Source organism: Schistocerca piceifrons, chromosome 2 (assembly GCF_021461385.2).
Source record: "Schistocerca piceifrons isolate TAMUIC-IGC-003096 chromosome 2, iqSchPice1.1, whole genome shotgun sequence".
In the NCBI taxonomy this organism is placed as follows: Eukaryota; Metazoa; Arthropoda; class Insecta; order Orthoptera; family Acrididae; genus Schistocerca; species Schistocerca piceifrons.
In genome coordinates, this window is record NC_060139.1 from 715,709,276 (window position 1) to 715,736,704 (window position 27,429).

Genomic DNA, 27,429 nt, shown 5'->3' on the forward strand with positions numbered 1-27,429 from the left:
TACTAGTCGTGTTCTCTCTGCAACATTGTCAATGTAATTTGTTTAGTAGGAGACAATAGGAAAGCTATTATAGTACTTTTGGACAAATCAACAAGATAAATAACCTCATAGAGATACAAATACAATGTTAGTTACAAATGGAGGGTCAAAAGGATATCCATCTTGGGTGTAACCACAAATCATCTTGCACCTCTCATATTTGGTGGCTTACAGATGTATTGAACAGATCGATGGTGATATGGTATATCAAATATAGAAATGGCCACGACAGACACTGAATTGAACACCATAATGTGTAGCTAGTGAAGGAAAGATCTTTTATTTCTGTGCTTTCTAAATTAGTTCACGCAGTCAGTGCTAATGGGTGTCTATAGGATAATGTGGAAATTTGTCTTTTGTCTTTTAGCATGTACAGGTTGACAATTATTGAACTATATGAGATAAAATTGTCATAACTTCTGAACAGTTTGCGTTAGGACTTTCAAACTGCATGGTTGGCAGCGGAGCATGATGGGAATTAGTATGGTCTGGGTGGTTTGGTTTAGAGACGAAGCCCACATTCATAAATGTGGGGTTCGTCAATAAGCAAACCTGGACCATTGGGGGACTGAGAATCCGCATTTCGCGATCGAGAAGTCTCTTCACCCTCAACGGGTGACTGCATAGTGTGCAATGTCCAATCACAGAATGATCGGTATGATATTCCTTGATGGCACGCCGACTACCAGACGATACGTGAAGGTTTTCGAAGATGATTTCACTCCCATTATCCAAAGTGACCCTGATTTAGACAAGAGGTGTTTCATGCAAGACGGAGCTCGATCCCATCGCAGTACGAGAGTGTTTGGGGTCTATATTCTGGCTCTGGGTGCCCAGAGGCCATTGGAATGGGCCTCGATTGGCCGCCATGTTCTCCGGATCTGAACACACGCGACTCCTTTTTGTGGAACTATATTACTGACAAGGTGTGCATCAATAACACCAAAACCATTATTCAGCTGAAAACAGCCATTCGGAAGGTCATCGACAGCATCGATGTTCCGACACTTCAGCGGGTCATGCAGGATTTCGCTATTCGTCTACGCCACATAATCCCCAATGATGGCAGGCAAATCGAACATATCATACCCTAAACCTGAATATTCATAGCGACGCTTACATGTTGAATAAAGCGTGTATACTCCGTAGTTTGTAACTAATTTACGTTTTTTTCATACAATTCAATAATTATCACCTTGTACAAAGGTGTTTTGGGTGGCATGAGGCGTGTTAAGTGCCACGCAGATGCTTATGGTCATTGGACTAACTGAGCATTGATCTTCACCCATTTGGAATATTAATCTGGCACTTACCAGACTGAACTTCCAAAGGACGCCGAGTATGTGCAGCTGTCTTCCAGGTAAAATGCCCATTCTATTTTAGCAACCCTCTGGAGTTAGGAAACTGTAGCTTACGATTTTAAAGCCCGTCTCTTTCTCGAGCTGCACTACTTATTTTGTTGACATGGCTGGGCGGGATAAGCGAAGCCGATTTCGTAGCAATCTTTAAATTATTTCTGTTCCAGAGCCCTATTATCACAGAGATTTGGATGGAATTAAGCTACATGTTGAATTTGGAGACTATATTTCAAAGCAGGTTCGAGAGACACAATAGACACAAAATAAAGAAACAACCCACACTAGTCCATGTTTTAATGTTTGTTTCTGCCACAACCCTCAAACAGGGAAACCAGTACAAAACACGCTTGTCTATAAAGCGTAGAACTATTCAGATTCGGACTGTTTTTCCAGGGAAGTATGATTCAAAGCAAATTCACTGCAGCTGCCATTGCTATTACTTTCCATCAGACAGGGTACTGCAAAACGTACATCTGTAAGGCCTTTAAATAGCGGCTCGAGAAAATTGCACACATCTTGAAGATGGTTGTTTCAAATCACTCTTCATATCGCTATATGTGCTTATACAGCTGACATGGATGAGAATATATGTGAAGACAACACGATAACACAATAACACAGAACTTCTTCGATGTTAGTTGTTTTTTCACTTGTACTACTAAAATGCCTATGAGTTTCTTTAGCTCAAGATTGGACTGCAAATTATTGTACATGGAAACTTTTTCATTTGATTTCAAATAAAGAAAGAGATGGTACGCTTGAGAGGAAGTAAGAGGAAATAGATCTTTAATCGAGAAAGATAGTGCAAAGCAATTGTCGGCAGTACAGAGAGGAAAAAGAAACAATTACGACTAAGAAGTTTTTGTAAGGGTAACGACTGGATGATCAATGTAGAAGAGAACAATGAATATTAAGCTTTTTAGAGATATTTCATGCTACATTGCAAATTAAGTTTGAGATTGCTACGTTTCAGCAATATACGGACATAAATTAAATCCTATACTTACAATACTGTTTAGAGTGTGCGAGACGATTACAGTATCTGAAGAAACCATTAAAACATTAAGGGAAGTATGTCTCACAAACACAGAAATTGTCAAAACATTAGTGGCGTTTTCTGAGTTTCGAATGAACTAACTGCAATTAAATTTTAATGTTAATAGTAATTGAAAAACAATATTTGAGGATCACAAACTTAGACAAATGTTTTGTTCTCTTGAATTTCACGCTCTTTAGCAGAAACAGCGGGAGTTACCGGTGGATATAATCCTTTCTACGGATGTGAAGTTAACAGTACATCAAGAATACCAACATATTGTAGTAGAATACATTTCGAAAACGCAGTTCCTATTAGAAAACCATTACACCATATTTCAAATTTTTAATGATAAATAGCAAAACAAGAAAAGATGTCCACCATCGTTATTGCTTCTTTTGCACCTTAGTAACAAAGAAATGGGCAAACAATTTCTTACGAATTAAAAATGTGTCTAGGGTTGACGCGTAATGTTTTTTACTTGACTACTTTAGTGCAACAGCAGGACAATTAACAATAATGTTAACGGTTAGCCAATACCTTTTCAACTCAAAAGCAGCGATTGCTGCAGAAAAGTTAACCAGGGACAAGAATGTCAGTTTACCAAATACCAAAGAATTAGAAAGATTTATTTCCAAGATGATAAAATACTTAAAAAGAGTTTGAAGTTGATGTCCTAAGTAGCAGTCTCTACATTCTAACGACACATAAATACTCTGAACTGAATGAAACTACTAGAAATAGAAATATTGGCAATGACGAAAAACAGTTAAAACGCTGTTTCGGAAACAACTCCCTGTTAGCTTTACGTGCTCTCAGAGTATCTACTTTTATTGAACCGAAAATCGTCTTCCGCTTCTAGTGACGTAATTGTATGGCAAATGATTGTCGACCCACTGCGCAGTTTCGATTATGGCTCAACACTGTATTCTGTTTATTTTGTGTTAGATTTTTCTTAACTGCATCTTCACAACTGTTTTATCAAACGCCAGTTCTGCAAAGCAAAGGAAGTGAGCTCAATGTACTGACTATGTTCTCTGGACTACGCAGAAAAGAGTATGTGGTAGCTACTATTCCGTTTTTTAGTTGCATTTTGTTTAAATAATCAGAAACGCAGAGCGTGTATTATTTGCATTTTAATTAGACTTAAATAAAAAAAATTAAAATTCTCGTGCGTAATACCCTCATTTCACATGATTACTTTAAGTGCCGCAGTAAGTCACAGAAAATTATTTTAGCACATACTTAGTAATAGTATGGCATCCTGTTGGCATAAACCATTGAACCCCGTTAACAATAAATAAAACTATATTATTTCCCATTAAGTGTCATTGAAGCAAGATGTATCAGATACCAACAGTTACTTTTGCTCAGCTTTACGTTGGTGTTGCTGTGTTCCAATTTCTCACAGCTTTGTTTAATCGCGGCAAAGTTATTCGTAAAGTTTGCACAAGACACAGGTATAGTGTGACTGTTTTTCTTCAGTTTTCCTGTGCATGCTACTGTTCTTTGTAAAAGAAGAGAACATTCACCGTCTTCAGTAAATAACAATAGGTCAACATACGGTTTGAGTTACCTTTTTAAAGTACAGTAGCTAATATGGGAGAGAAGGTCATTTATTATACTTGCTCTTACTGTACTATTATTCATCCACAAAAAAAGATGTATATTAGGTGTTTTCTTAATTGTTAACCACACCTTAATTTGAACTTTTACAATGTGCATATTCAAATTTCTTGCTGTTTGATTCCCCCATGAATAAATATGTGAAAAGAAATATTGTAGCCCCATATTAATTTTGTTGTTACAACTATGCAAATAGGTCATCCACAGTATCAACTGCCTTCATACTTGTTAATTTGTATATGATGTCCCAAAGTTTTCAGCACCACACTTCTTACTTTTATGTTTTCGATAAAATTTTAATAGTTGGCTTGAGAAAGCCATGATCCTTTTTGTTATTTTCTCATAGTGCTGAAACGTTACCTCCTTTCAGGCAAATCCTGTGCAAAATTCGCTTATATGATAGTAAGTCTCCCACAAAGCTGTATGGTGTGACATGCTTCTATCTTATCAAAGTGTGTTTTGACTGAAATGGGGAATTATGCAGGAACCTATATACTGACTATCCAGGAAACCTGATTTTATGCCTTTCTGATGTACAGGTTTAGTATGAACGCAAAGACAAACTCCTCCTTTGCCTGTGAAAGTTCTATATTTCCAACTACAGACAGAAATTTTCAATTTTTTTTGCTGTTTGTAATAGTTTTTGTGAAAGATGAGAATGACATAGCAGATTATACCTCTTAAAGTGTTGCTGTTACTATTACAATAATACAAGGTGGTACAATTTATACTCCTTTCTGTTCCACAAGGTGTATATAGCAAAAGCAACACAGATTTGAAATTATATGCAGTCTTAATACGTGTGGCATTCCCAGGAAACTTTTGGGAACAGAATGTGATGAGAATACATTGATGAATGTCAAACATTAGTAGTAGGCTAGTACTCAGGAGTTAATTTGCAAAAATATGCTGTTTCGATCTTAAATTTTTTTTTCATAATATTATTTTATTTTTCTTTTGTTGGAAAATTTACTAGATAAATACCTAGTCTTTTTCAAGTGGCAAGTAGTTGATATTTTGTAGCTGTGTGTAATTGCAGTGCAGTGATACAGAGGGAAGAATTTCCACTCTGTTGTAATGAAAGATTTTGCCAAAGCATTTTCTATAAAGTTATTGTATTTAGTTTTTGACTTACCTAATTCTCTGTCAACAAAGGCATCTGTTTAATTTTTGACACCAGTCACCACCCAAATGTCACAGTTGCAACCGGATTGAAATTCTGCCTGCCAGAAAGGCACCCTTGTCTATGCACAATCCAAGCAGCTGCCTATATCTAAACAGTGCTGTCTCTGCTGCACTGGTCCTGCAGAACTGTAAGGTTGCTAGAAGCTGGAACACTGGGGTAAATTACTACTTGCTAGGCATGGCACTACAGGGTCATGCTGGCGAGCATGTGGGGACACGCCACTCACTGGTGAGACGTCACAGCAGGGCAGAGATGGAGCACATCACGATTGCCTCAGGATGAGGACGAATGCGATCACAAGGGCGAGGGCGAGGGGGGGCACCGCAGCCACCTTGCGGGGGCTTCCGCCACCTGTACCACATACAGCATGACACACTCATGTGTGGTAGCCAGTCTTGTGTCTAGTGGTCAGTTGGCTGAGCTGTCGTGTCAGCGATTTAGCCTCCTCTCCTGGGATTGGTGGCTGCTTCACTGCGTTTCCAATGTTACTGTGCTTGTAGAAGACTATACACAAGCACCTGTGTGCATTTTCTTAAATATGTGTATGTATTAATTTGCTAGTGAACAGTATAATTACAGTTTTAATGTAAAAAATTACACTCCTAGTGCTTTAACAGCCACAAAATGAGAACATTGAAAGAATAATACATAATGATGAATAAGAAAAATTAAACTTTCTAGTTTTTCTAGCCTGTATCTAACAAGGAATTACATTCTTTAATAGCTTTTTCTAAACTGTAAACTAATAAATTCTTACATTACTATCTCATTGCCACTCAACACATTTCCACAAATGTTCACAAAGGGTATTGGTGCTTTCTATCTGACTGCTTTCTTGAAGTCTTTTTCTTCGTTTTAGTGGGTATAAGAATAATGATAGAAAAGTGTAATGATCATATACAACTTTCAAAGTGCAGCCCACACCATAACTGAAAACAACATATCCATTTCCAAATGAAAAGCCATTTAAACTCTCACAGGTGTGTATCATATAGTGTAAAAAGAAACATAAATTCTGAAATAAATCCATACTTGTTCTTAAATTACAAAAATTACTGCTGAAATGAATTATCTCACATATTGAGTAGCATTGCTGTAATATTTGAATTTAATGCACATACAAGACAGTAATTTCCCTATGCAAATATTTCAGAGTAAAATAAGTGTACAAACTGAGAGAAGAAATAAACAAAATTTACAAATACAGTTGACAGCCATAGTGTAGTATGTGTATTTAGTGTAGAATGCACGGAACTAAGGTATTACCTTTCAGTCCAAATTCTCTTCTCTGTTTGATTAACTACCCACGTATTACGTGAGAACTTTGTGTATAACAAGAAGAAATTTTTTCTTTGTTCTATGATAATCAAAATTGTTAGTGCAATGCTGAACTACTTGTATATAATGCATGAACTGTACACTTACAACTGTAGTAATGTGCACACAAGAACTTACATCTTTACTTAATAATAACTGACCTTTCTGCTTTGCCATAACTATTCTTTTTCGTATTTCAATCACATAATTAGCATATTAGTTTTCAATGGGTACAAAGAAATCTCTGTCTGAAACATAACTACAGTCACAACATTCCCCATAGGTTCCTTGAACGTTTTGGTTGTGCAATGTACATACTAGAAATAAAATGGAAGTTATGAAAAATTATTTAAGAAATGAAGCTTCCTGGCAGAGTAAAACTGTGTGTTGAATTGAAACCAAAACTGGAAATTAGCTTTAGCAGGCAGTGATGACAGCTATCTAGGCTTGGCTCATGGGCTCATGTGAAAATTCTGAAAGCATACTTTCCTTGAAGTATCTACCAATGTATTACTTCCTCCTTTGCATATATGTTACAAAAAGATTAGGAAGGTAAAATTAAATACATTCAAGCTCGCATGGAAGCTTGCCAACAATTGTACTTCCATCAAGACTTTCACAACTGGAACAGACAAAGGGGCAAGTGACTGATACACAAAATACCCTCCACCACACACCAAAAGGTGGTTTGTGGAGTATAGGTGTACATGTGTTATATATGACTTGTCCTCATAGCTTTGCTTCTGCTAGTACCTCTCCCTAACTTTCCAAACTTCTCAGAACTCTTGCAACTGGAGTTTCAACTATTGCCCCTCATTTCTAAGAACTACCTTTGTACCATTCCTAATTTAAGTAAAAATGACCCCTGAACCTCATTTTTCTAAATAAATTATATTGATTTATGTTAAATATAGAGAGGGAGAGAGAGAGAGAGAGAGAGAGAGAGAGAGCATCAGTACAACTTGGTACACTATATGCACAGTTTTCTTTATGAGTGAAAAATCTATTTTAACAGCATGGGAAATGTGCTACAAAGTGATTACAGATACAAAATTGAAATTTATGTCTAATAACTTTAAGTGGACACTGACAATCATGCTGATCATAATAATCAGTTGTGTCTGTATGTGTGGATGGATATGTGCGTGTGTGCGAGTGTATACCTGTCCTTTTTTTCCCCCCTAAGGTAAGTCTTTCCGCTCCCGGGATTGGAATGACTCCTTACCCTCTCCTTTAAAACCCACTTCCTTTCGTCTTCCCCTCTCCTTCCCTCTTTCCTGATGAGGCAACAATTTGTTGCGAAAGCTTGAATTTTGTGTGTATGTTTGTGTTTGTTTGTGTGTCTATCGACCTGCCAGCGTTTTTGTTCGGTAAGTCACCTCATCTTTGTATTTATATATAATCAGATTTAGAGTTTTATAAAGCTTATAAGGTGTTTTGTTCATTTGTTTCTGTTGGGAAGGGAGGGAAGGGTGTTGGAATGTGCAGCAATGACATGAAGATGGAGGGTAAATGTAAATGTAAGGAGTATAAATGTTGGCAAGGGGTCATGTAGAGTGGAAAGCAAATGAAAGCATAACTGCAGAATAAAATGAGGATGGAGATTAAACATGATCAGTGAATAACAAAAGTAACAAATACATCTTAGAATTCCAAGTCTTGATCTTATTTTACTTTATCTCAACAAACAAACTGTTTCATCTTAAAAGCCAACATCAGATTTTATAAGGTAGTGAAACACAGAATGTGTAGTTAAAGACTATGCATTCTGTATTGCTGCATTATAGGATCTGATGAGATCTGTACAGGTGAAACCAGTTATCAACAATATTATGGAAAGGATAGATTGCTACTCACCCTACAGATGACACACTCATTTGCATACAGACACAGTGAAAAGGCTGTTACACGTTTCAGCGGTTGGCCAAAGCCTTCTTCAGGAAAGAAAATGCACACATTCACACAAGCAAGCACCTCTCACTTATACATGACCACTATCTCTGGTCGCTCCGAGCAGAATGCTGGCATTCTGGTCAGAATGACTGGAGATAGTGATCATCAGAATGACTGGAGATAGTGATCATCTGTGTGAGGTGTGCGTGCTTGTGTGAACGTGTGTGTTTTCCTTACTGAAGAAGGCCTTGACCAAAAGATAAAATGTGTTACAGTCTTTCAATTGGGCCTATATATGACTGAAGATGTCATCTTTACAGTGAGTTGCAACCTATCCTTACTATAATGTTGCTGATATTCCTACTGGGACTTTCAGTTGTTTGAAATCAGTTATTTGTTTAAATAAAATAAAATATGACAAAGACTGTGAATGCTATGACTTCATTAGACATAAAGGTCACTGGTGTCCCTGTCAAAGTGACCTTATTTCAAATGGAACAAATATTAGAAGCAACATCTCAAAGTGCAACGTGTAAGTTTAGTTTATAGGTTATTGTAACATTTTATGGATGAAATTATGGTACTTACGGAAATGACAAGTCATAGCAAGATTGTTAGTACTGTAAAGGTTCAAAACTACCTAATTACACCAGTACCAGTGATTCATCGGAAGTACTTAAGATAATTTGTGAATTACATAAAAATGCAAAAAGACAGAAAAAGCAAACATTGGAGTAGAGGTCATGATAAAATGCAGTGTTTAAGAGAGATGAGCAATTAAATTTTGCTGCATGATGAATCAGATTTTCAAGGAGTTAATAAACCACTCAAAAAATTTGAGTTAACAGGCTGAGAAGAAAGACTAAGTAATAGAAAACTAATACACTGAGAAAAAGGAAAAATGGCCATCAGTGAGCATAACTGCTTGTAAGAAGCAAAATTTGTTGAGGGAAAGAAAAAACTAACAATCTATGAGTTAGGAGGAAAAGGAAAAATAGACACACAGTGAATGGAAAGGGTGAAGGAAAAGGGATATTATTAGTGTGTCACAAAAATTAATATCTGATCTTAGGAGATCAGGATGAGGGAGATGATAGGAGGAGGAGGAGAAGAAGGAGAAGAAGAAGAAGAAGAAGAAGAAGAAGAAAAGACAATAGGAGAAGAATACCATAAAATACATTAAGAGCAGTACTAATATTGACCTCAGTTGGATATGTAACATTGATAAGGAGAAGAGCTTTATTTGCCCATAACATGCATGAAACTTTTGAAGTATAGTGATTAGAGAAGATTATTTTTATATAAACTCACAATAATAAAACTCTGGACATCTCATTGAAGTAGATACTAGAAGCAAATATATTTCTGTAAGTATATCTGATCAGTGACTGTACAGCAACAATGTTTTTATTTTCTTATTTATATGTATCACATCTTTGTACTCAGACATCTCCATTGTCACAGCAGCTCATTTGATAACTGAGTTGAAATTAAAGACTTACGGAAGTCTTTTTAAGAGACTAATTATTCATTTCTCCTCCTGTAGGTAAAAGTAGGCTACTTACCATTAGACAAAAAAGTTACAAGAAATTTGCTGTAGGGTTTTTTTTTTTTCAAAATAATTAGCCCAACATCTACAAAAAAATTTAAGTAAACCAGATACACTTAAATCCTGATGGACAGAAACAGATTAGAGCCATGCTTTTCCTGACTTGAGTACAATGCACATTGGAAAAGATCTTCATCTATGAAGATTGTCTTTCTGTTGACAGTAAGATCAGGTGAGTCATGAACCCAGTTCTACTAACATCAAGAAAGTAGCTACATACAAAGAAACATTATGGGCAGCTAATTAGCAATCTCAGCGACATATTTCACCTGAGAGTTCCACATGTAAAATGTGATGATTTTTTTACATTTCCTTAGGGTCTTCTGTACAAACAACTAGAGCAGCAGTGGTGTTCATGCAGCAGAGTGCTTTCATCAAGTTACTAGTGCCATTGGAAAGTCTTCCAGCTGGAACCTTTCAGTGTCAGTGGTTGGTTTCCATGTAAGGAGATGCGTAATTCTTAAACAGGTGACAGGGTATAGAAGCATACTTCTATCCTTACCCTTTCTTTCTTTCTAGGTAAATTTTTTTTAAGTGTTTGTGTTACAGGTATTTGAAACTTGAAAATATGAAATATTTTATATCTGGGCACATACTTGTATAGCACTCACTTTTAATTACCATGTATGTTCATCATTATGCACAGTTTCTGATGCATCAGTGAAAACATAACCTGCATGTTTCTATTTTGCTATGCAAGTGGCCTTTATGTTAGACAGATAACATGATATGAAACATTGAAGACTACGTTTATCTAGGTTTCATTATTCCATTGAGGTAGTGGTGTCTGAATTTAGCATGAATTCAAATAATGCTGCTTTATTAGTAAAACAATTTTCTACAATTGGGTACACGTCCCTCCTGAGGCCAGAAACATAGCGGCTACCTGTAAACAAGTGAGGCTTAATAATCTGTGAACACCTACTGTCTTTGAGCAACTATGGGGCCTGAGAATTCTCATCATTTATACAGTGATGTATGTTATAAAAAAAGTGACAACATTGAAAGGAAAAAGACAAGAACAACAACAACAACAACAGATCAAGAAGCCAATAAGCCAATTACAGTCTCGAGTGCAGTAAGGAGAAGCAAGAGAGATTTCTCTAAGCACATTCCATGTGATACAGCCGAAGCAGCCTTTGTTAGTGCAACTGTATTCAGTGCATATATGATCTGTAATACCATTGGTACTAAATAAATTAAGAGCACTACATTCAGAGAGTAGCCAGTGTTCAGATGGTTTTGGAGAAGGTGTTCCAGTGATGTGGGGTGTGGGGAGAGATTGAGAGAGAGAGAGAGAGAGAGAGAGAGAGAGAGAGAGAGAGAGAGAGAGAGAGAGTATGTTCCTGAACTGTAGTGTCAAAGATGTAAAACTATTGTGTAGTGTCCAAAATCATGCAAATCAATTAATTGAAATAGAACAGTTATTTTAACCAATGAATGTGACTTCCATGATTGAAGAAGCTGCAGTAAATTGGTTCTAAATGAATGCTGGGAGAATCTTTTCATTTTATAAGTCTCCCTCTGATCACTTATCATTTATGATCTTAACAACATCATCAAGAGTCATGTGCACTGCATAAGGCTGCCTGTCTAATTAGTTTTTTTTTCTGATTGTTAAACACCCTGTATTAACGATGTTGAGTCACAGACAGGCACAACAAAAAAACTGCTAAACAAGACACTTTCAAAGGCCTTCTTCTGAATTAGACAGTACACACACACACACACACACACACACACAGTTTGCACATATGTGACCACTTTCCCTGGCTGCCAGACTGTGAGCAACAGCACATGATAGGGGTGCGGGTAAGGAGGAGGCTGCGGTGGGTGAGGAAGGGAGGGATAGCAGAGTAGGGGTGAGGAAAGATAAAGTACTGCTTGAGGAAACATACAGGGATGAGGTGGGGAGATTGTAGGGCAGCTAGGTGTAGTTGGGAGGTGAGACGTCCATCTGACCTGACTGCATCTAGCTGGCCAACCCTCACCCAACCTCATCCGTGTATGTTTCGACAAGCAACAGTCTACTGTCCCCCACACCTACCCGCTATCCTTCCCCCCTTCCCACCCTAGCCTTCTTCTCCTTACCCCACCACTCAGATCACTTTTTCCCTTATACACTGTTGCTCTCTCTCTCTCTCTCTCTCTCTCTCTCTCTCTCTCTCTCTCTCTCTCTCTGTGTGTGTGTGTGTGTGTGTGTGTGTGTGTGTGTGTGTGTGTGTGTCGGGGAGGGGGAGGGGAAATCGGGTCGGGTGCACACGTGTCTGCGTGTGCATGCGTGTGTGTGTTTTGCCTCATTCAGAAGACCTTTTGGCTAAAAGTTTAATTGTTTAGCAGTCTTTCAGTTGTGCCTGTCTGTGAGTCAACATCTCCACCATATGGTGAGTAGCATTCTATCCTTTTCATAATAATGTCGTTATTCCATTCTGGATTTTCAGTCGTGTGATAAATGACATTTCAGTGCACAAATCTGAGAAAAATACCTTAAGACAGAGAATGATCAGAGTAATGTAAGGTACAAGAGTATAAATAGAAATTTTTTGTTATTGGTATTTGCCTTACATAGCAGACATTGGTTCAGAAGTTAATTTGGAATATGACAGAAGAGAAAACAGCTAAAAAAACATGAAACTGGGCTGTGAACATTCACAGGTAATTCTGGTAACTTGAAGCATGAACACAGGTTTAGTTGATAAGGAAGTATGTAGTGATTCTTCATTGACAGCAGTGTATAGTCTCATGCCAGAATAGTAGTAGTTCTCTGTTTGTGAAAAGTTTCATAGATAAAGAGCACACTGGGGCACTGGGCACACTCCTCTGATGTTGCTGAAATTATATAAGACAAACCAACAGCTAACATTGAACATTACATTTGAGGGTGGTAGTTCCAAAGAAGTATAATGCAGTGGTGATGATGAGCAACTGATAACAGTGATGGTGAAGAACAAGAGTGTAGCCATTAACTGAACTGGGTGGTTCTGTTAGTTCTGTGGAAAAGGAAGAAGTGGGGGGGGGGGGGGGGGGGGGAGCCATGATATCTTAGAAAATAAAACTCAGAGCTACTGAAAAATTGTGTGTGTACTAATCTCCAAAAATGCTTTTGTTACCCATTTTATAGCAGATTCACACGGCTTCAATGCACTTAACTGACAGAGTGTAGATTTCTACATACTATTTTTCTGTCAGGTTGGTAACATTTGAGATACATGTGAATACTTTCTATATTCTCATTTAAGTAGTTTGTGACACTGACTGGTAACACTCAGAAAAGAAAAAAAGGAAACAAATGCTTTAGGAACTGAAGGTGCAGTCCTACTGAAAGCTTTCAGAATCTGGAGCCATCTGGACTTTGTAATAGCAAAGGATAGCTATAAATTGCAAAATAGTTTTGAAGTTACATAGCAAATGATTGATGATACCCTTGCAAATAATCAATATCCATAACATTTGTATTGTAGCTTTGTTGAAAGTGACACTGAACTAGGACATCTGTTGATGTGATAGGACAGGATGTGAGATTGTTTTGTCAATATCACACTTTTTTGTGGGGGTTGGGGAATGAGAGGGACCTGCCCCTCTCAAAGCATACATTATTTGATGATGTCTTGAGTCATAGTTTATTAGGTAAGTTTGGCGAGACTTCTTGTGGACAAGTTAATGCTACTCCTGTGCTCCTATAGAAACTTATGTCTAGACATTTTAGCAAATGTTCAGGCTTGTTGTATCAGTTTTGCCATAACAGTTGATAAGTTAGCATAAGAGAGATAGCAACAGGAAACAGAAGGGAGGTTAGCAGTTATGCAGCATCATTATTATAGAAGGAAGGATGGATTGATTTAAAATGCCATTAGTGATGAGGTCATTAGAGATGTACGAATTTTTATTGTGGAAAGAAAATATTAGGAGTGACCCTTTCAAACGAACCAACCCACCTTTGCAAAGATTTTATTTTGGGGAATTCTGGAAAACTTAAATAAGGATGAGAATCAAATGTCGTAACTGCTGCAGTAACTTGGGCAGTCACTTTTTCTTGAAGAGTGGAAATCCAATGTATTAGTGTAATACTAAATAATTTAATTACTTCAAAAAGTCTATGCACATTGCTGGACGTTTTTAGTTGGTACAGAAAATATCAGTACTTATGATATCCACCGATTAGGTCAGTATTTTCTGTTACTAAAGAAAATGATGCTGTGGCATTGAATCTAATGAAGTAATGCTTGTGTGAAAAGGAAGGAAGGAAGGAAGGAAGGAAGGAAGGGTTCATATTCAATTGATGTAGATGTAACTGAAGAGGAAGCACAAGCTCAACTTGGGATGGGAATCAGCCATATCCTGCTCAGTGGAAGCATCCTGAAACTTGCACTAAACAATGTACAAAAACCTCTGAAATCTAAATTACGTTGGCTATATGGAGAACTGAAGTGCCGAATATGATGCAGGTGTCTTACTACTGCAATATTTTCCCCATTAAGACTGGTTTGTGTGCCTTTGTACATCTGCATTTCACACCATGCTATGAGGCATTAGTAATAAAATTGTTCAGATGAATCTATTACTAGTTAACAGCATAGTCTTTGACAGAAGAGAAGCTGTCACATTGTGCTTTGTCGAGCAAAGAAATAGTAAAAAAAATAAAATAAAAAAAATGAAAATTAAAAATAAAGTCCTTCATTTCACCAAGCAGATAATGATGCTGGTGTTCTCACTGTGATGTTCTTAGCAATCTGAAAAACAACGGAGTGCAGTTGGGTGCTTAAATTACGGTGTGGATATTCTAGTCAGTGAAGAGGAAAATAAAGTCTGATTTCTTCACTCTAAGGGTAGTCACAGGGAAGTGGTGTACAGAACAGTGCCCACTGCAAGTTGCATAAGAACTTGAAACAAACTGCACAAGGCTGAGGCAAGACAGTTCTTTTGTCCTAACAGTGGTCAATTACATCAGTCAAAATTAATACTATTGGTTAGGTTTGAGATTTCTTGTGCAGTTATGTTATATGATCATCTTGTTTCATTTTACTGTACATAACCCCCCCATGAACCATAGATCTTGCCGTTGGTGGGGAGGCTTGCGTGCCTCAGCGATACAGATAGCCGTACCGTAGGTGCAACCACAACGGAGGGGTATCTGTTGAGAGACCAGACAAACGTATGGTTCCTGAAGAGGGGCAGCAGCCTTTTCATTGGTTGCAGGGGCAACAGTCTGGATGATTGACTGATCTGGCCTTGTAACAAACACTAACCAAAACGGCCTTGCTGTGCTGGTACAGCGAACGGCTGAAAGCAAGGGGAAACCACGGCCGTAATTTTCCCCGAGGGCATACAGCTCTACTGTATGGATAAATGATGATGGCGTCCTCTTGGGTAAAATATTCCGGAGGTAAAATAGTCCCCGATTCGGATCCTTGGGCGGGGACTACTCAGGAGGACGTTGTTATCAGGAGAAAAAAACCTGGTGTTCTACGGACCGGAGCGTGGGGTGTCAGATCCCTTAATCGGGCAGGTAGGTTAGAAAATTTAAAAAGGGAAATAGTGGGAATTAATGAAGTTTGGTGGCAGGAGGAACAAGACTTTTGGTCAGGTGAATACAGGGTTATAAATACAAAATCAAATAGGGGTAATGCAGGAGTAGGTGTAATAATGAATAAAAAAAATAGGAGTACGAGTAAGCTACTACAAACAGCATAGTGAACACATTATTGTGGCCAAGATAGACACGAAGCCCACGCCTACTACAGTAGTACAAGTTTATATGCCAACTAGCTCTGCAGATGACGAAGAAACTGATGACTGTATGATGAGATAAAAGAAATTATTCAGGTAGTGAAGGGAGACGAAAATTTAATATTCATGGGTGACTGGAATTCAAGAGTAGGAAAAGGGAGAGAAGGAAACGTAGTAGGTGAATATGGATTGGGGCTAAGAAATGAAGGAGGAAGCCATCTGTTAGAATTTTGCGCAGAGCATAACTTAATCATAGCTAACACTTGGTTTAAGAATCATGAAAGAAGGTTGTGTACATGGAAGAACCCTGGAGATACTCTAAGGTTTCAGATTATATAATGGTAAGACAGAGATTTAGGAACCAGGTCTTAAATTATAAGACATTTCCAGGGGCAGATGTGGACTCTGACCACAATCTACTGGTTATGAACTGTAGATTAAAACTGAAGAAACTGCAAAAAGGTGGGAATTTAAGGAGATGGGACCTGGATAAACTGACTAAACCAGAGGTTGTACAGAGTTTCAGGGAGAGCACAAGGGTACAATTGACAAGAATGGGGGAAAGAAATACAGTAGAAGAAGAATGGGTAGCTTTGAGGGATGAAGTAGTGAAGGCAGCAGAGGATCAAGTAGGTAAAAAGACAAGGGCTAGTAGAAATCCTTGGGTGACAGAAGAAATATTGAATTTAATTGATGAAAGGAGAAAATATAAAAATGCAGTAAATGAAGCAGGCAAAAAAGAATAAAAACGTCTCAAATATGAGATCGACAGGAAATGCAAAATGGCTAAGCAGGGATGGCTCGAGGACAAATGTAAGGATGCAGAGGCTTATCTCACTAGGGGTAAAATAGATACTGCCTATAGGAAAATTAAAGAGACCTTTGTAGAAAAGAGAACCACTTGCATGAATATCAAGAGCTCAGATGGAAATCCAGTTCTAACCAAAGAAGGGAAAGCAGAAAGGTGGAAGGAGTGTATAGAGGGTCTATACAAGGGCGATTTACTTGAGGGCAATGTTATAGAAATGGAAGAGGATGTAGATGAAGATGAAATGGGAGATATGATACTGCACGAAGAGTTTGATAGAGCACTGAAAGACCTAAGTTGAAACAAGGCGCTGGGCGTAGACAACATTCCATTAGAACTACTGACAGCCTTGGGAGAGCCAGTTCTAACAAAACTCTACCATCTGGTAAGCAAGATGTATGAGACGGGGGAAATAACCCCAGACTTCAAGAAGAATATAATAATTCCAATCCCAAAGAAAGCTGGCGTAGACAGATGTGAAAATTGCCGAACTATCAGTTTAATAAGTCATGGCTGCAAAATACTAACGCGAATTCTTTACAGACGAATGGAAAAACTGTTAGAAGCTGACCTCGGGAAAGATCAGTTTATATTCCGTAGAAATATGGGAACACGTGAGGCAATACTGACTCTACGACTTATTTTAGAAGCTAGATTAAGATAAGGCAAACCTACGTTTCTAGCATTTGTAGACTTAGAGAAAGGTTTTGACAATGTTGACTGGAATACTCTCTTTCAAATTCTGAAGGTGGCAGGGGTAAAATTGTACAGAAAGCAGATGGCAGTTATAAGGGTCGACAGACATGAAAGGGAAGCAGTGGTTGGGAAGGGAGTGAGACAGGTTGGAGCCTCTCCCCGATGTTGTTCAATCTGTATACTGAGCAAGTGCCGGCCGCGGTGGTCTGGCAGTTCTAGGCGCTCAGTCCGGAACCGCGCGACTGCTACGGTCGCAGGTTCGAATCCTGTCTTGGGCATGGATGTGTGTGATGTCCTAAGGTTAGTTAGGTTTAAGTAGTTCTAAGTTCTAGGGGACTGATGACCACAGATGTTAAGTCCCATAGAGCTCAGAGCCATTTGAACCATCTTTTGAGCAAGCAGTAAAGGAAACAAAAGAAAAATTTGGAGTAGGTATTAAAATCCATGGAGACGAAATAAAAACTTTAAGGTTTGCCGATGACATTGTAATTCTGTCGGAGACAGCAAAGGACTTGGAAGAGCAGTTGAACGGAATGGACAGTGTCTTGAAAGGAGGATATAAGATGAACATCAACAAAAGCAAAACGAGGATAATGGAATGTAGCAAAATTAAATCAGGTGATGCTGAGGGAATTAGATTAGGAAATGAGACACTTAAAGTAGTAAAGGAGTTTTGCTATTTGGGGAGCAAAATAACTGATGATGGTCGAAGTAGAGAGGATATAAAATGTAGACTGGCAATGGCAAGGAAAGCATTTCTGAAGAAAAGAAATTTGTTAACATCCAGTATAGATTTAAGTGTCAGGAAGTCGTTTCTGAAAGTATTTGTATGGAGTGTAGCCATGTATGGATGTGAAACATGGACGATAAATAGTTTGGACAAGAAGAGAATAGATGCTTTCGAAATGTGGTGCTACAGAAGAATGCTGAAGATTAGATGGGTAGAACACATAACTAATGATGAGGTACTGAATAGGATTGGGGAGAAGAAGAGTTTGTGGCACAACTTGACTAGAAGAAGGGATCGGTCGGTAGGACATGTTCTGAGGCATCAAGGGGTCTCCAATTTAGTATTGGAGGGTAGCGTGCGGGGTAAAAATCGTAGAGGGAGACCAAGAGATGAATACACTAAACAGATTCAGAAGGATGTAGGCTGCAGTAGGTACTGGAGATGAAGAAGCTTGCACAGGATAGAGTAGCATGGAGAGCTGCATCAAACCAGTCTCAGGACTGAAGATCACAGCAACAACAACAACTCTCAAAAATCAAGAGAGCAGAATTAGTTGTAAGTTTTCTGTGGATAAAGAGCTGGGATTACTTAAGTGCCTCATTGGCAGAAGATAACTGAAGCAAAAAATTTGATACACTAATTGAAAACGTGTGATGTACTCAGTTCAGTGCATGCATGCATGAGTGTGTGTGTGTGTGTGTGTGTGTGTGTGTGTGTGTGTGTGTGTGTGTGTGTGTGATGAGAATGTACAGTACAGAAACATGGGAAAAAGATAGTAAATGAAATGCTCCATGTTGTATGTTTCTTTTTTCTTTGATACGCACTATGTGATCAAAATATCTGAACACCCCCAAACATGTACGCTTTTCATATTAGGTACATTGTGCTGCCACCTACTGCCAGGTGCTCCATATCAGCGACCTCAATAGTCATTACACATTGTGAGAAAGCAGGATTGGGGCGCTCTGTGGATCTTACGGGCTTCAAACATGGTCAGGTGATTGGAGGTCACTTGTGTCACACGTCTGTACACGAGATTTCCGCACTCCTAGAAATCCCTAGGTCCACTGTTTCTGACGTGATAGTGAAGTGGAAACATGAAGGGACACAAACAGCACAAAAGCTTACAGACCGACCTCATGTATTGAGAGACAGAGACCACCAACAGTTGAAGAGGATCGTAATGTGTAATAGGCAGACATCTATCCAGACCATGAGACAGGAATTGCAAACCGCATCAGAATCAACTGCAAGTACTATGACAGTTTGGCAGGAGGTGAGAAAACTTGGATTTAATGGTCGAGCAGCTGCCCATAAGCCACACATCACGCCGGTAAATGCGAAACTACGTCTCAGTTGGTGTGAGTAACGTAAACATTTGACGGTGGAAAAACGCCGTGTGGAGTAACGAATCATGGTACACAATGTGGTGTTCAGATGGCAGGATGTGTGTATGGTGAATGCCCGGTGAACATCATCTGCCAGCACGTGTAGTGCCAACAGAAAAATTCGGAGGTGGTGGTGTTGTGGTGTGCTTGTGTTTTTCGTGAAGGGGGCTTGCACCCCTTGTAGTATTGTGTGGCACTATCACAGCACAGGCTTACATTGATGTTTTAAGCACCTTCTTGCTTCCCACTGTTGAAGAACAATTCGGGGATGGCAATTGCACCTTTCAACACAATCGAGCACATGTTCATAATGTACAGCTTGTGGTGGAGTGGTTACACAACAGTAACATCAATGTAATGGACTGGCCTGCACATTGTCCTATTCTGAATCCTATAGAACACCTTTGGGATGTTTTGGAATGCTGACTTCGTACCAGGCCTCACCGATCAACATCGATACTTCTCCTCAGTGCAGCACTCCATGAAGAATGGGCTGCCATTCCCCAAGAAACCTTACAGCACTTGACTGAACATGTGCCTGCGAGAGTGGAAGCTGTCATCAAGGCTAAAGGTGGGCCAACACCATACTGAATTCCAGCATTACCCATGGAGGGCGACACGAGCTTGTATGTCATTTTCAGCCAGCTGTCTAGATACTTTTGACCACATAGTGTTTCTTCTCTTTGTTTATTTAACTTAGATGCACAGTATTTCTGAAAGAAAATAGTATTTTGCCAGCTACATCAACATAGCCAATTATTTGTTTCCTAATTCCAACAGTGGTAGTCATAGTAAATGTACATGTAGTAATAACCATGTATTGTAAGTGAATTTTTATACAGTATTGAGTATGGAGATTTTTATACAGTATTGAATATGGAGTAATATAATTGCTTAACAGGGGAGTAATTCAAGAAACTTGTAAAAATTATTCTTGAAAATACAAAATGGAAAAATTGGTATCAAAGAAGAATGGGATTCATGCAGGCATGGGGATAATTGTGCTTAATGAAGAAAACTTCTGCAAATGTAGCAATCAACAATACAAAAATCTAAGCAACAATTAAAATTTCAGTATTGCATGTTTTGGAACCTGAGAAGGAGAGTGAAATAAATAAATAAAATAAAGTCAATAGGTGTAATTTAAACTAGGTAAGGAGCTTACATGCTGAAATATTACTATGGGATACACTGTCACACATAGTACTGTGTGTAAATTGCCCATTACCATACTTGCTTTCATCTATTTTATAAATTATTTCTGTTCCTATATATTTTTCATACATTTCTCTTGACCCTGGAATTTGAGACATGTGCCATTATTTCTTACTTACATATGTAAAAAGCATAAAACTGTTTCTTTGAAAGTAATGTTGCATACTACATCTGCATCTGTTATTCATGGCATGTCTTGCTCCTTCACTTGCTTTAAATGTTAACTTTTGTAGAAACTCTGATAAGCAGAACAACTGAGTGCTGTGTACATAATATAGAATTCTTAGTTTCATTGGGGTATTGTTTTTGACAGTGCCAGCTAATGTGGTATTAACACAACATTGTTGGAAAATATAAGTGAACTATGTTCTGTTTATGTATCTCAAGATACTTAAGAAGAGAAATAGCTCTCAGTTTTAGAAAATATTCTAAAAAAAAATAATAATCAATAACTACAAATGATAGTCATGGAGAGAAAGCAGAGATTCTGAAGATTATAGCTTGTCTGCAAGTTTACTGAAATTACCTTGCATTTTGATTTTATAAAAATTTCATACCAGCTCACAAATAAAAATTGTGTAAAATCATACAGTGGCAGAAGAGAAGACATAGAGGAGTGAGAAAGAAGCATACATATCAGACGCAAATGAAGGAGGGTAGTTTCATCCCTGAAATTTAGAGAAACAGTTGGAGTGTGGAAGAGTATTGTATATGTCGTTACTAATGAAATACAGTGGTTGGACAAAAATGTGTAAATACCTTGCGAAGTTCATTCTTGAACTTAAATGCAGATGCTAGCCAAGCCTGCAGGTTGTGCTTTTGTACTTAACCATGAACGACATTTGTCCAATCTCCTCATATTGCAGGTGTCAGTCATGTTCAGAAACAGTGCTCTGTGTAGAAGTGAGTGCCTTATACAGGAGCTATGTAGATTTGAACATGTGCAAATTGTTGGTGTTTGTATGGTGGGTGATTCAGTAATCAAGGTAACCGAAGTGTTTGGTGTTTCTAAAAGCACCATATCAAAGACTTTTACCACATACATGGAAAGCAGAAAAACATAATCCATCTGTAACACCTATTTTCAACCTATTTTGTATCTGTATCGATATTTCTATGTCAAATTGTAGGGTTGCTTATGTAGAGTATTGTATCTGTCGTGGAAATTTTTGACTATGTACACATATTTCAGTTATGTGAACTTTTGAACAATGTTATTTAAACTATGCTTGTGAAGTAGCCTGGCAGAGTGGAAAACATGATTGGTGCACAAGTGGTAACTCATCCTTTGTGACGGGCAAGGAGTCAGGGCGGAGCAGCGCTGTGGTTAACATCTCAGTAGCAGTAGCAGATCGTAGTGGCTCATATGCTTGGAGTTGTGAGGCCAGAAGAGCTTGAGAGCAGTATTTATGGGCCTTGGATGCTGCATTTGGATATTATTATCATGGCATGGTTTTTGGCCCTGTAAAAATATAATTAAGATTCCAAGATGATCTGTAACAGGGCAAAGCCAATAGTCCTGCCATGACTGCATCACTGCCATACTAACAGCCACTGCAAATTATGCCAACAGTTCCACCAGCCTTCCACTAAATTCTTTATATTTGGCACTCTGTAAATGTACCAGGTATTGTAAAATTTGGTTGATTTTAATAATAATTGTGGTGTTACTAAAAACTCTATCTTACACCCATGATTATCCCAAATCACAAATCTGGACAGGAATCCTATCCTAGTGAATTTAATTCCAAGTGTCCTAATTTACTATGGGAAGACTTATTTGACAGCTGTAAAAATAGTTATGATTGCTTGCTAAAACAATCTGCCTTACTTGAAAAGCTGCCTGAAAATAGTAAATTTAATCTGTGATGAAGAAGATTATTAATTATTGCATTTATCCACTTTGATCAGAATTACAAAGTTTTATCAGTGTCCATTTCATGAGAAAGTGTTTGAACCTTAGTTTAATGTTGTGTTGGCATTTACACAGCCAACTACATTTTGACTTGGTTAAAATACTGCTTAACAAAGCACAGTTGTTATTTAAAGAGTTAGAGTTTATTGTGCTTTACATAATTAATAGTGAAACAAAGCAAAGGCTCCTTCAGAGCCAGTGTAGTTAGAGTTGCATTTTGATCAATTGCTTCAAACCAAGTTTAAGAAAGACATATTTGCTGTGTTAGCTATTCTCATGCAAGTTGATTAATGCACAGGCGTGAAGACCCTGTACTAAGCAACGAAGTTATAAGAGTGTGATCATTAACAGATACCCTGATTTAAATGAGAATCATTTCATGCTCTTCCCTGTTTAGTATTACTACTAGTCTCATGTGTGTTGATAATTGGTTCTATAAACTGTTGCATTTAGTTCATTTAAGGCACATATTGTTGAGAGGGATGTGTTACTATTTGCTACCTCATTGGCGATTTGTTTGCCTGATTTTCAAACTAATGGTACATTTATCTGCAAGGTTAGGTTACTGTGTTATAGTGTGCATGGCTGTGTGTTTAGAGTTTTTGTGTGTCAAGGAAGGTTAGGTTAGCCTTAGCACCGCCTTCTGCTTTATTATATTGCTTGACACAAGACTGCCTAATTAGGCTGGTGACCAATTTCAATATGTAATGTTACAAAGTGCTTTTGTGCTGGGAGAAAATCTGTTCCTGATTCACCTGTTTACTGTTAGTTATTCTTTACTGGAGTGTTTTGGAAATGAATCCCAGTTTGATTGTTCTGTTTCCATTAGGTTGTCTCACAGTCACATATCAAAAATTCCTTGCAGAGGTATAATGTTAGCATTGATTGTCATGTAAGGTGGTCACTGTTACCATTAGACACCAAGTCACGTATGGATGAAAATATGTGATGGGTGTTTGTGACAGACTGTCATTGAAGAGGATTGTGACGAAAAGTAAGAGGACAACAGCTGCAAAAGTCACTGCAGAACTGAATGTCACACTCATGAAGGCTGTTAGCACCAAACCAACATGAAGGCTGCTCCCCAAGCAGGAAATTTCAGGGTGACCTGGATCTCCAAAACCACACATTAGTTATGCAAATGCCCCTAACAAGAAAACTTGGTGGAAAACCCGTAAAACCTGGCCTGAGGAGCAGTGGAAGAAAATAATTTTGTGGGATGAGGTTTGATGAACATTGTTTTCAACTCCTGGCTAAGTTTGTATCTCAAGAGTGAAACCTGGCAGGAGTTCAGTGTTGATTTGGGCAGCCATACCATTGTATTCCATGGGCCTCAGGGTACTCTGCAAGGCTACATTACCGCCAAGGCTTATGTGACCACTTCGGCTGGTCAGATCTATCCAATAGTACAATGTTTGTCCCCAAATGGTGTTGTTGTGTTCCAAGGGACTAGGGCACCTGCTCACACATTTCGCATTAACCAGGACTGGTTTTGTGAGCATGAGGATGTATTGCCACATCTCTCATCACCAGATCTCAATACTATTGAGTCTTTGTGGTCTACTTTGGAGAGGAGTTTGTGTAGTTGCTATTCCCTTCATCATTATCTGAACTTGCCACTATTTTTCAGGAAGAATGGTATCAAATTCCCTTGAAAACCGTACAGAACCTGTATGCACCCATTCAGTGATGATTGGAAGCTGTTTTAAATGCCAGTGGTTTTTCTACATTGTATTAGGCATGGTAATGTGTTGTGTTTTTGGTGTTTCCGCATTTTTGTGCATCCTCTGTGAATCTTTTAAGGGCAAGCATATTGTCTTTGAGGGATACAGCAACTATTATTGAGTAGAACAAGTTATTTAATTTAGTTACAGCTACAAAACATTCTGGCTATTTATTACAGAGCTGATGAGTTACTCATAACTATACGAATCATTTTGCAACTTTGACTGAAATAAATAATCAGTTTTAAAAGTCAATTGTGTTTTCAACACATTTAGGGCCATGCCATTTTGCTGATATTAACCACTCCCAGCCCTCTCTCTGGGTGCCCCTGACGCCTGCACCTTTCTTTCAGTTCTTTGCTCTTCTTCAGTTCCTACCCTTTTGTAAGTCTCCCTAATTTCTTGAGTAGTTATAAAAACAACAATACTTTATTGGATGGTGACCACTGAGTATCTTGCTATCTTCAAGGAATAAATTAATTTGTTTTCTTTTGTACTTCTGTGGAGTCCCTTTACCGAATTCTTGGGCTTCTTCATCTTCTTGCGTTCTTTCTGTCTCCCTCTCCCTCCTCTACTCTTTGCCGTACTCTCTGTCTTGTTCTGAGGTACATTCGCTTTCATTTTTATTGGCGGGGTCTGTCCTTGGATTTCTTTCCACCTTCCCAGCCATCCATCCTCTATGGATCTCTGCAACCTTCTATCAAGTTGCTCCCCACCTCCCCTTCATCTATCATGTTTCTGTGACATACAGCTACCAACTGCAATCACATTTTCCCCAACAATATACCAGAAGTTTATCTCCATCTGTGTACCACAAACTATCTTGCTTTGATTAAAGGATGGGAGTTCAAAAGATTAGCTTTATTAATTTTTGTCAGCTGATCTTCCATTCAACAGTTTACTGTAATAAGGCAATGCCTGTCTTTTCCAGTTGTTTATTTACTGTGTGAGAATTGAACTATTCAAATAAATAAAGTGTAACTGTTTTCTAAAAATTATGTTGGATAAATATGTACTAATGATAAGACATAGAGTGGAAGGCTAAATGGATTATGGTTTTAAAAAAGTAATAAAGTAACATAAATGCAACAAATGCTTGGAAATAGTGCAACGTCTGGAAAACTAATGACGTGTACTTAATTTATTTTAAGGATTACATTTCTTGTGATACATGACATCTTCTGGTTTGCATTTGCCCTATGAAAGATTTTATAGAAAAATCGTTATGAAAATAAGGCAATGGAATTTGTTAGTAATGAAGGGATAACAGGATGACTGGGACTATATGACCAAAATGATAATGTTATGGATACTGTTCATGTTGGTATAAACATAGGAGTTTTTGAGAAATAATGTCCTTGTAGACCCTAATTATGTAAAAATGGTGAGAACTACAGCAGAAGGTTATAAAAACAATGACCTGTCCCTGAATACAAACAAAATAAAATTTTTCTATCTTCAACATTATGTTGTTGAATAGGAAACAACCAATTTTTCTAAAAATTGTGCATATATAAGAGCCAATCAAAAAGTTTCCATACAAGGACTGTACAGTCCAGAATAAGTATGCCAGTCAGGTAGAATTGCCCAGAGCATTAAGGCAATGCACAAGGATGAAAATAACCATTTTGTAAAACACTGTATTTTGCTGCATCGAGAGAAGTGCCAAACTGCCTGCAGCACATCCTCATCAAACAGGAGTTGTCGACCCTTCAAGGTCTTTTTAAGAGAGTGAAGGTGTGGTAATCACATGGGAGAGATTGGGGCTATAGGGCAGGTGCTTGAATGTGTCCGACTTGAGTTGGTGTAACTTTTGCATTATGACATTTGAAATATGGGGACATGTGTTATGAAGCAGCAGCACCCCTTGGCACACCATTCCTCGGTGGTGGTTTTCAATGGACATGTTGCCCCCATACATTCTCATTCTCCAGTGGACATCTATAAGTGTTTGTCCTACAGCTGCCAAGAAAAGAATAAAAGCACATTGGTTGTGTTTGTACATATCTGGTAATATCTTCACCATAGTTCACATTTCCACATTTACCACATGCATATTGGAAGGACACAAATACCACATTAATCCCTTGACAACATGTCAGTGCTTGCATATCCAAATCGAACTCACACTATGTTGCATATACACTGCAACAATGCACTCAAATGGAAAGTTTTTGATCACCTCTTATACATGTCACCAGATCAACACTTAAATCTCAGTTAACTAATGTGCACGTCATTCAGCTATCGTTCTCACACTGTGGTAACATTTTTCATATGTAGAGAATTCCCAGAATAGAATACAAATACACAGATCTAGTAAGCTAAGTGTTAAGTACGATAAGCTGAAATACTGATACAGAGGACAAACACAACAATATGACAAAATATTTGCAGCATATTGTAATTAGCTTACTAAAGAGCTGAAAGAGAATTGTACAGATATTTTCAAGAGACAGATGTTAGTGCTGTGAAAACTCACTACTTTGCTGGAAACATAAGAGACTGTTGAGGAGAAAAAGTGAAAACTACAAACAATTTGCATTCCTTATAACTAAACACAAAATCAACATTGTAGTAAAGAGACGGACTATGCTCTAGAAGCCAAATCAAATAAATACACAACATAATTTAGCCCTGTAACACACACACACACACACACACACACACACACACACACACACACACACACACACACACACACAGAGAGAGAGAGAGAGAGAGAGAGAGAGAGAGAGAGAGAGAGAGAGAGAGAGAGAACTGCCCACTACAAGTAACTACCTACCAAATTACACGTCTACAGACTCGGTGGTTATAGGCATGGTATTTGTAAACTAATAAACTAATGATTATGTTTCACGTCAACTGTGAGGTTTAAGTTGCTACTTATCATGAAGATGGCAGTGCAAATTTTCTGTAGTGTGTTATTGTGACAAAATTCTCTTGATTTATGTCTCCAGTTAAGAGTCCAAATTTTTGCCTTCAAATATTAACTAATATTTACATCTGAACTGGACATATCAGTCTTTTCCCTAGAACTGACTCATATTATTATCCTTAAATTGTGCTTGTAAAAATACAAGTATCCACTAAGAAAATTAAACAACTCAGGTAACATACTTTATTTGTAGCCCCTAGTAGATTTGCTTCATGTTGTAACTG

The 27,429-nt window shown here is 38.1% G+C and overlaps 1 protein-coding gene across 1 annotated transcript in view; it reads right to left on the reverse strand.

Annotated features, from left to right (window-relative positions):
* Positions 1 to 27,429, reverse strand: part of LOC124777888 (cubilin-like) — a 1,273,816-nt gene that overhangs the window by 21,616 nt on the left and 1,224,771 nt on the right. The window contains exon 15 of the mRNA XM_047253433.1: positions 5,472 to 5,596. Within this exon, the coding sequence (XP_047109389.1) occupies positions 5,508 to 5,596 (89 nt within the window). The 3' untranslated portion in view covers positions 5,472 to 5,507. The remainder of the gene's footprint in view (positions 1 to 5,471; positions 5,597 to 27,429) is intronic.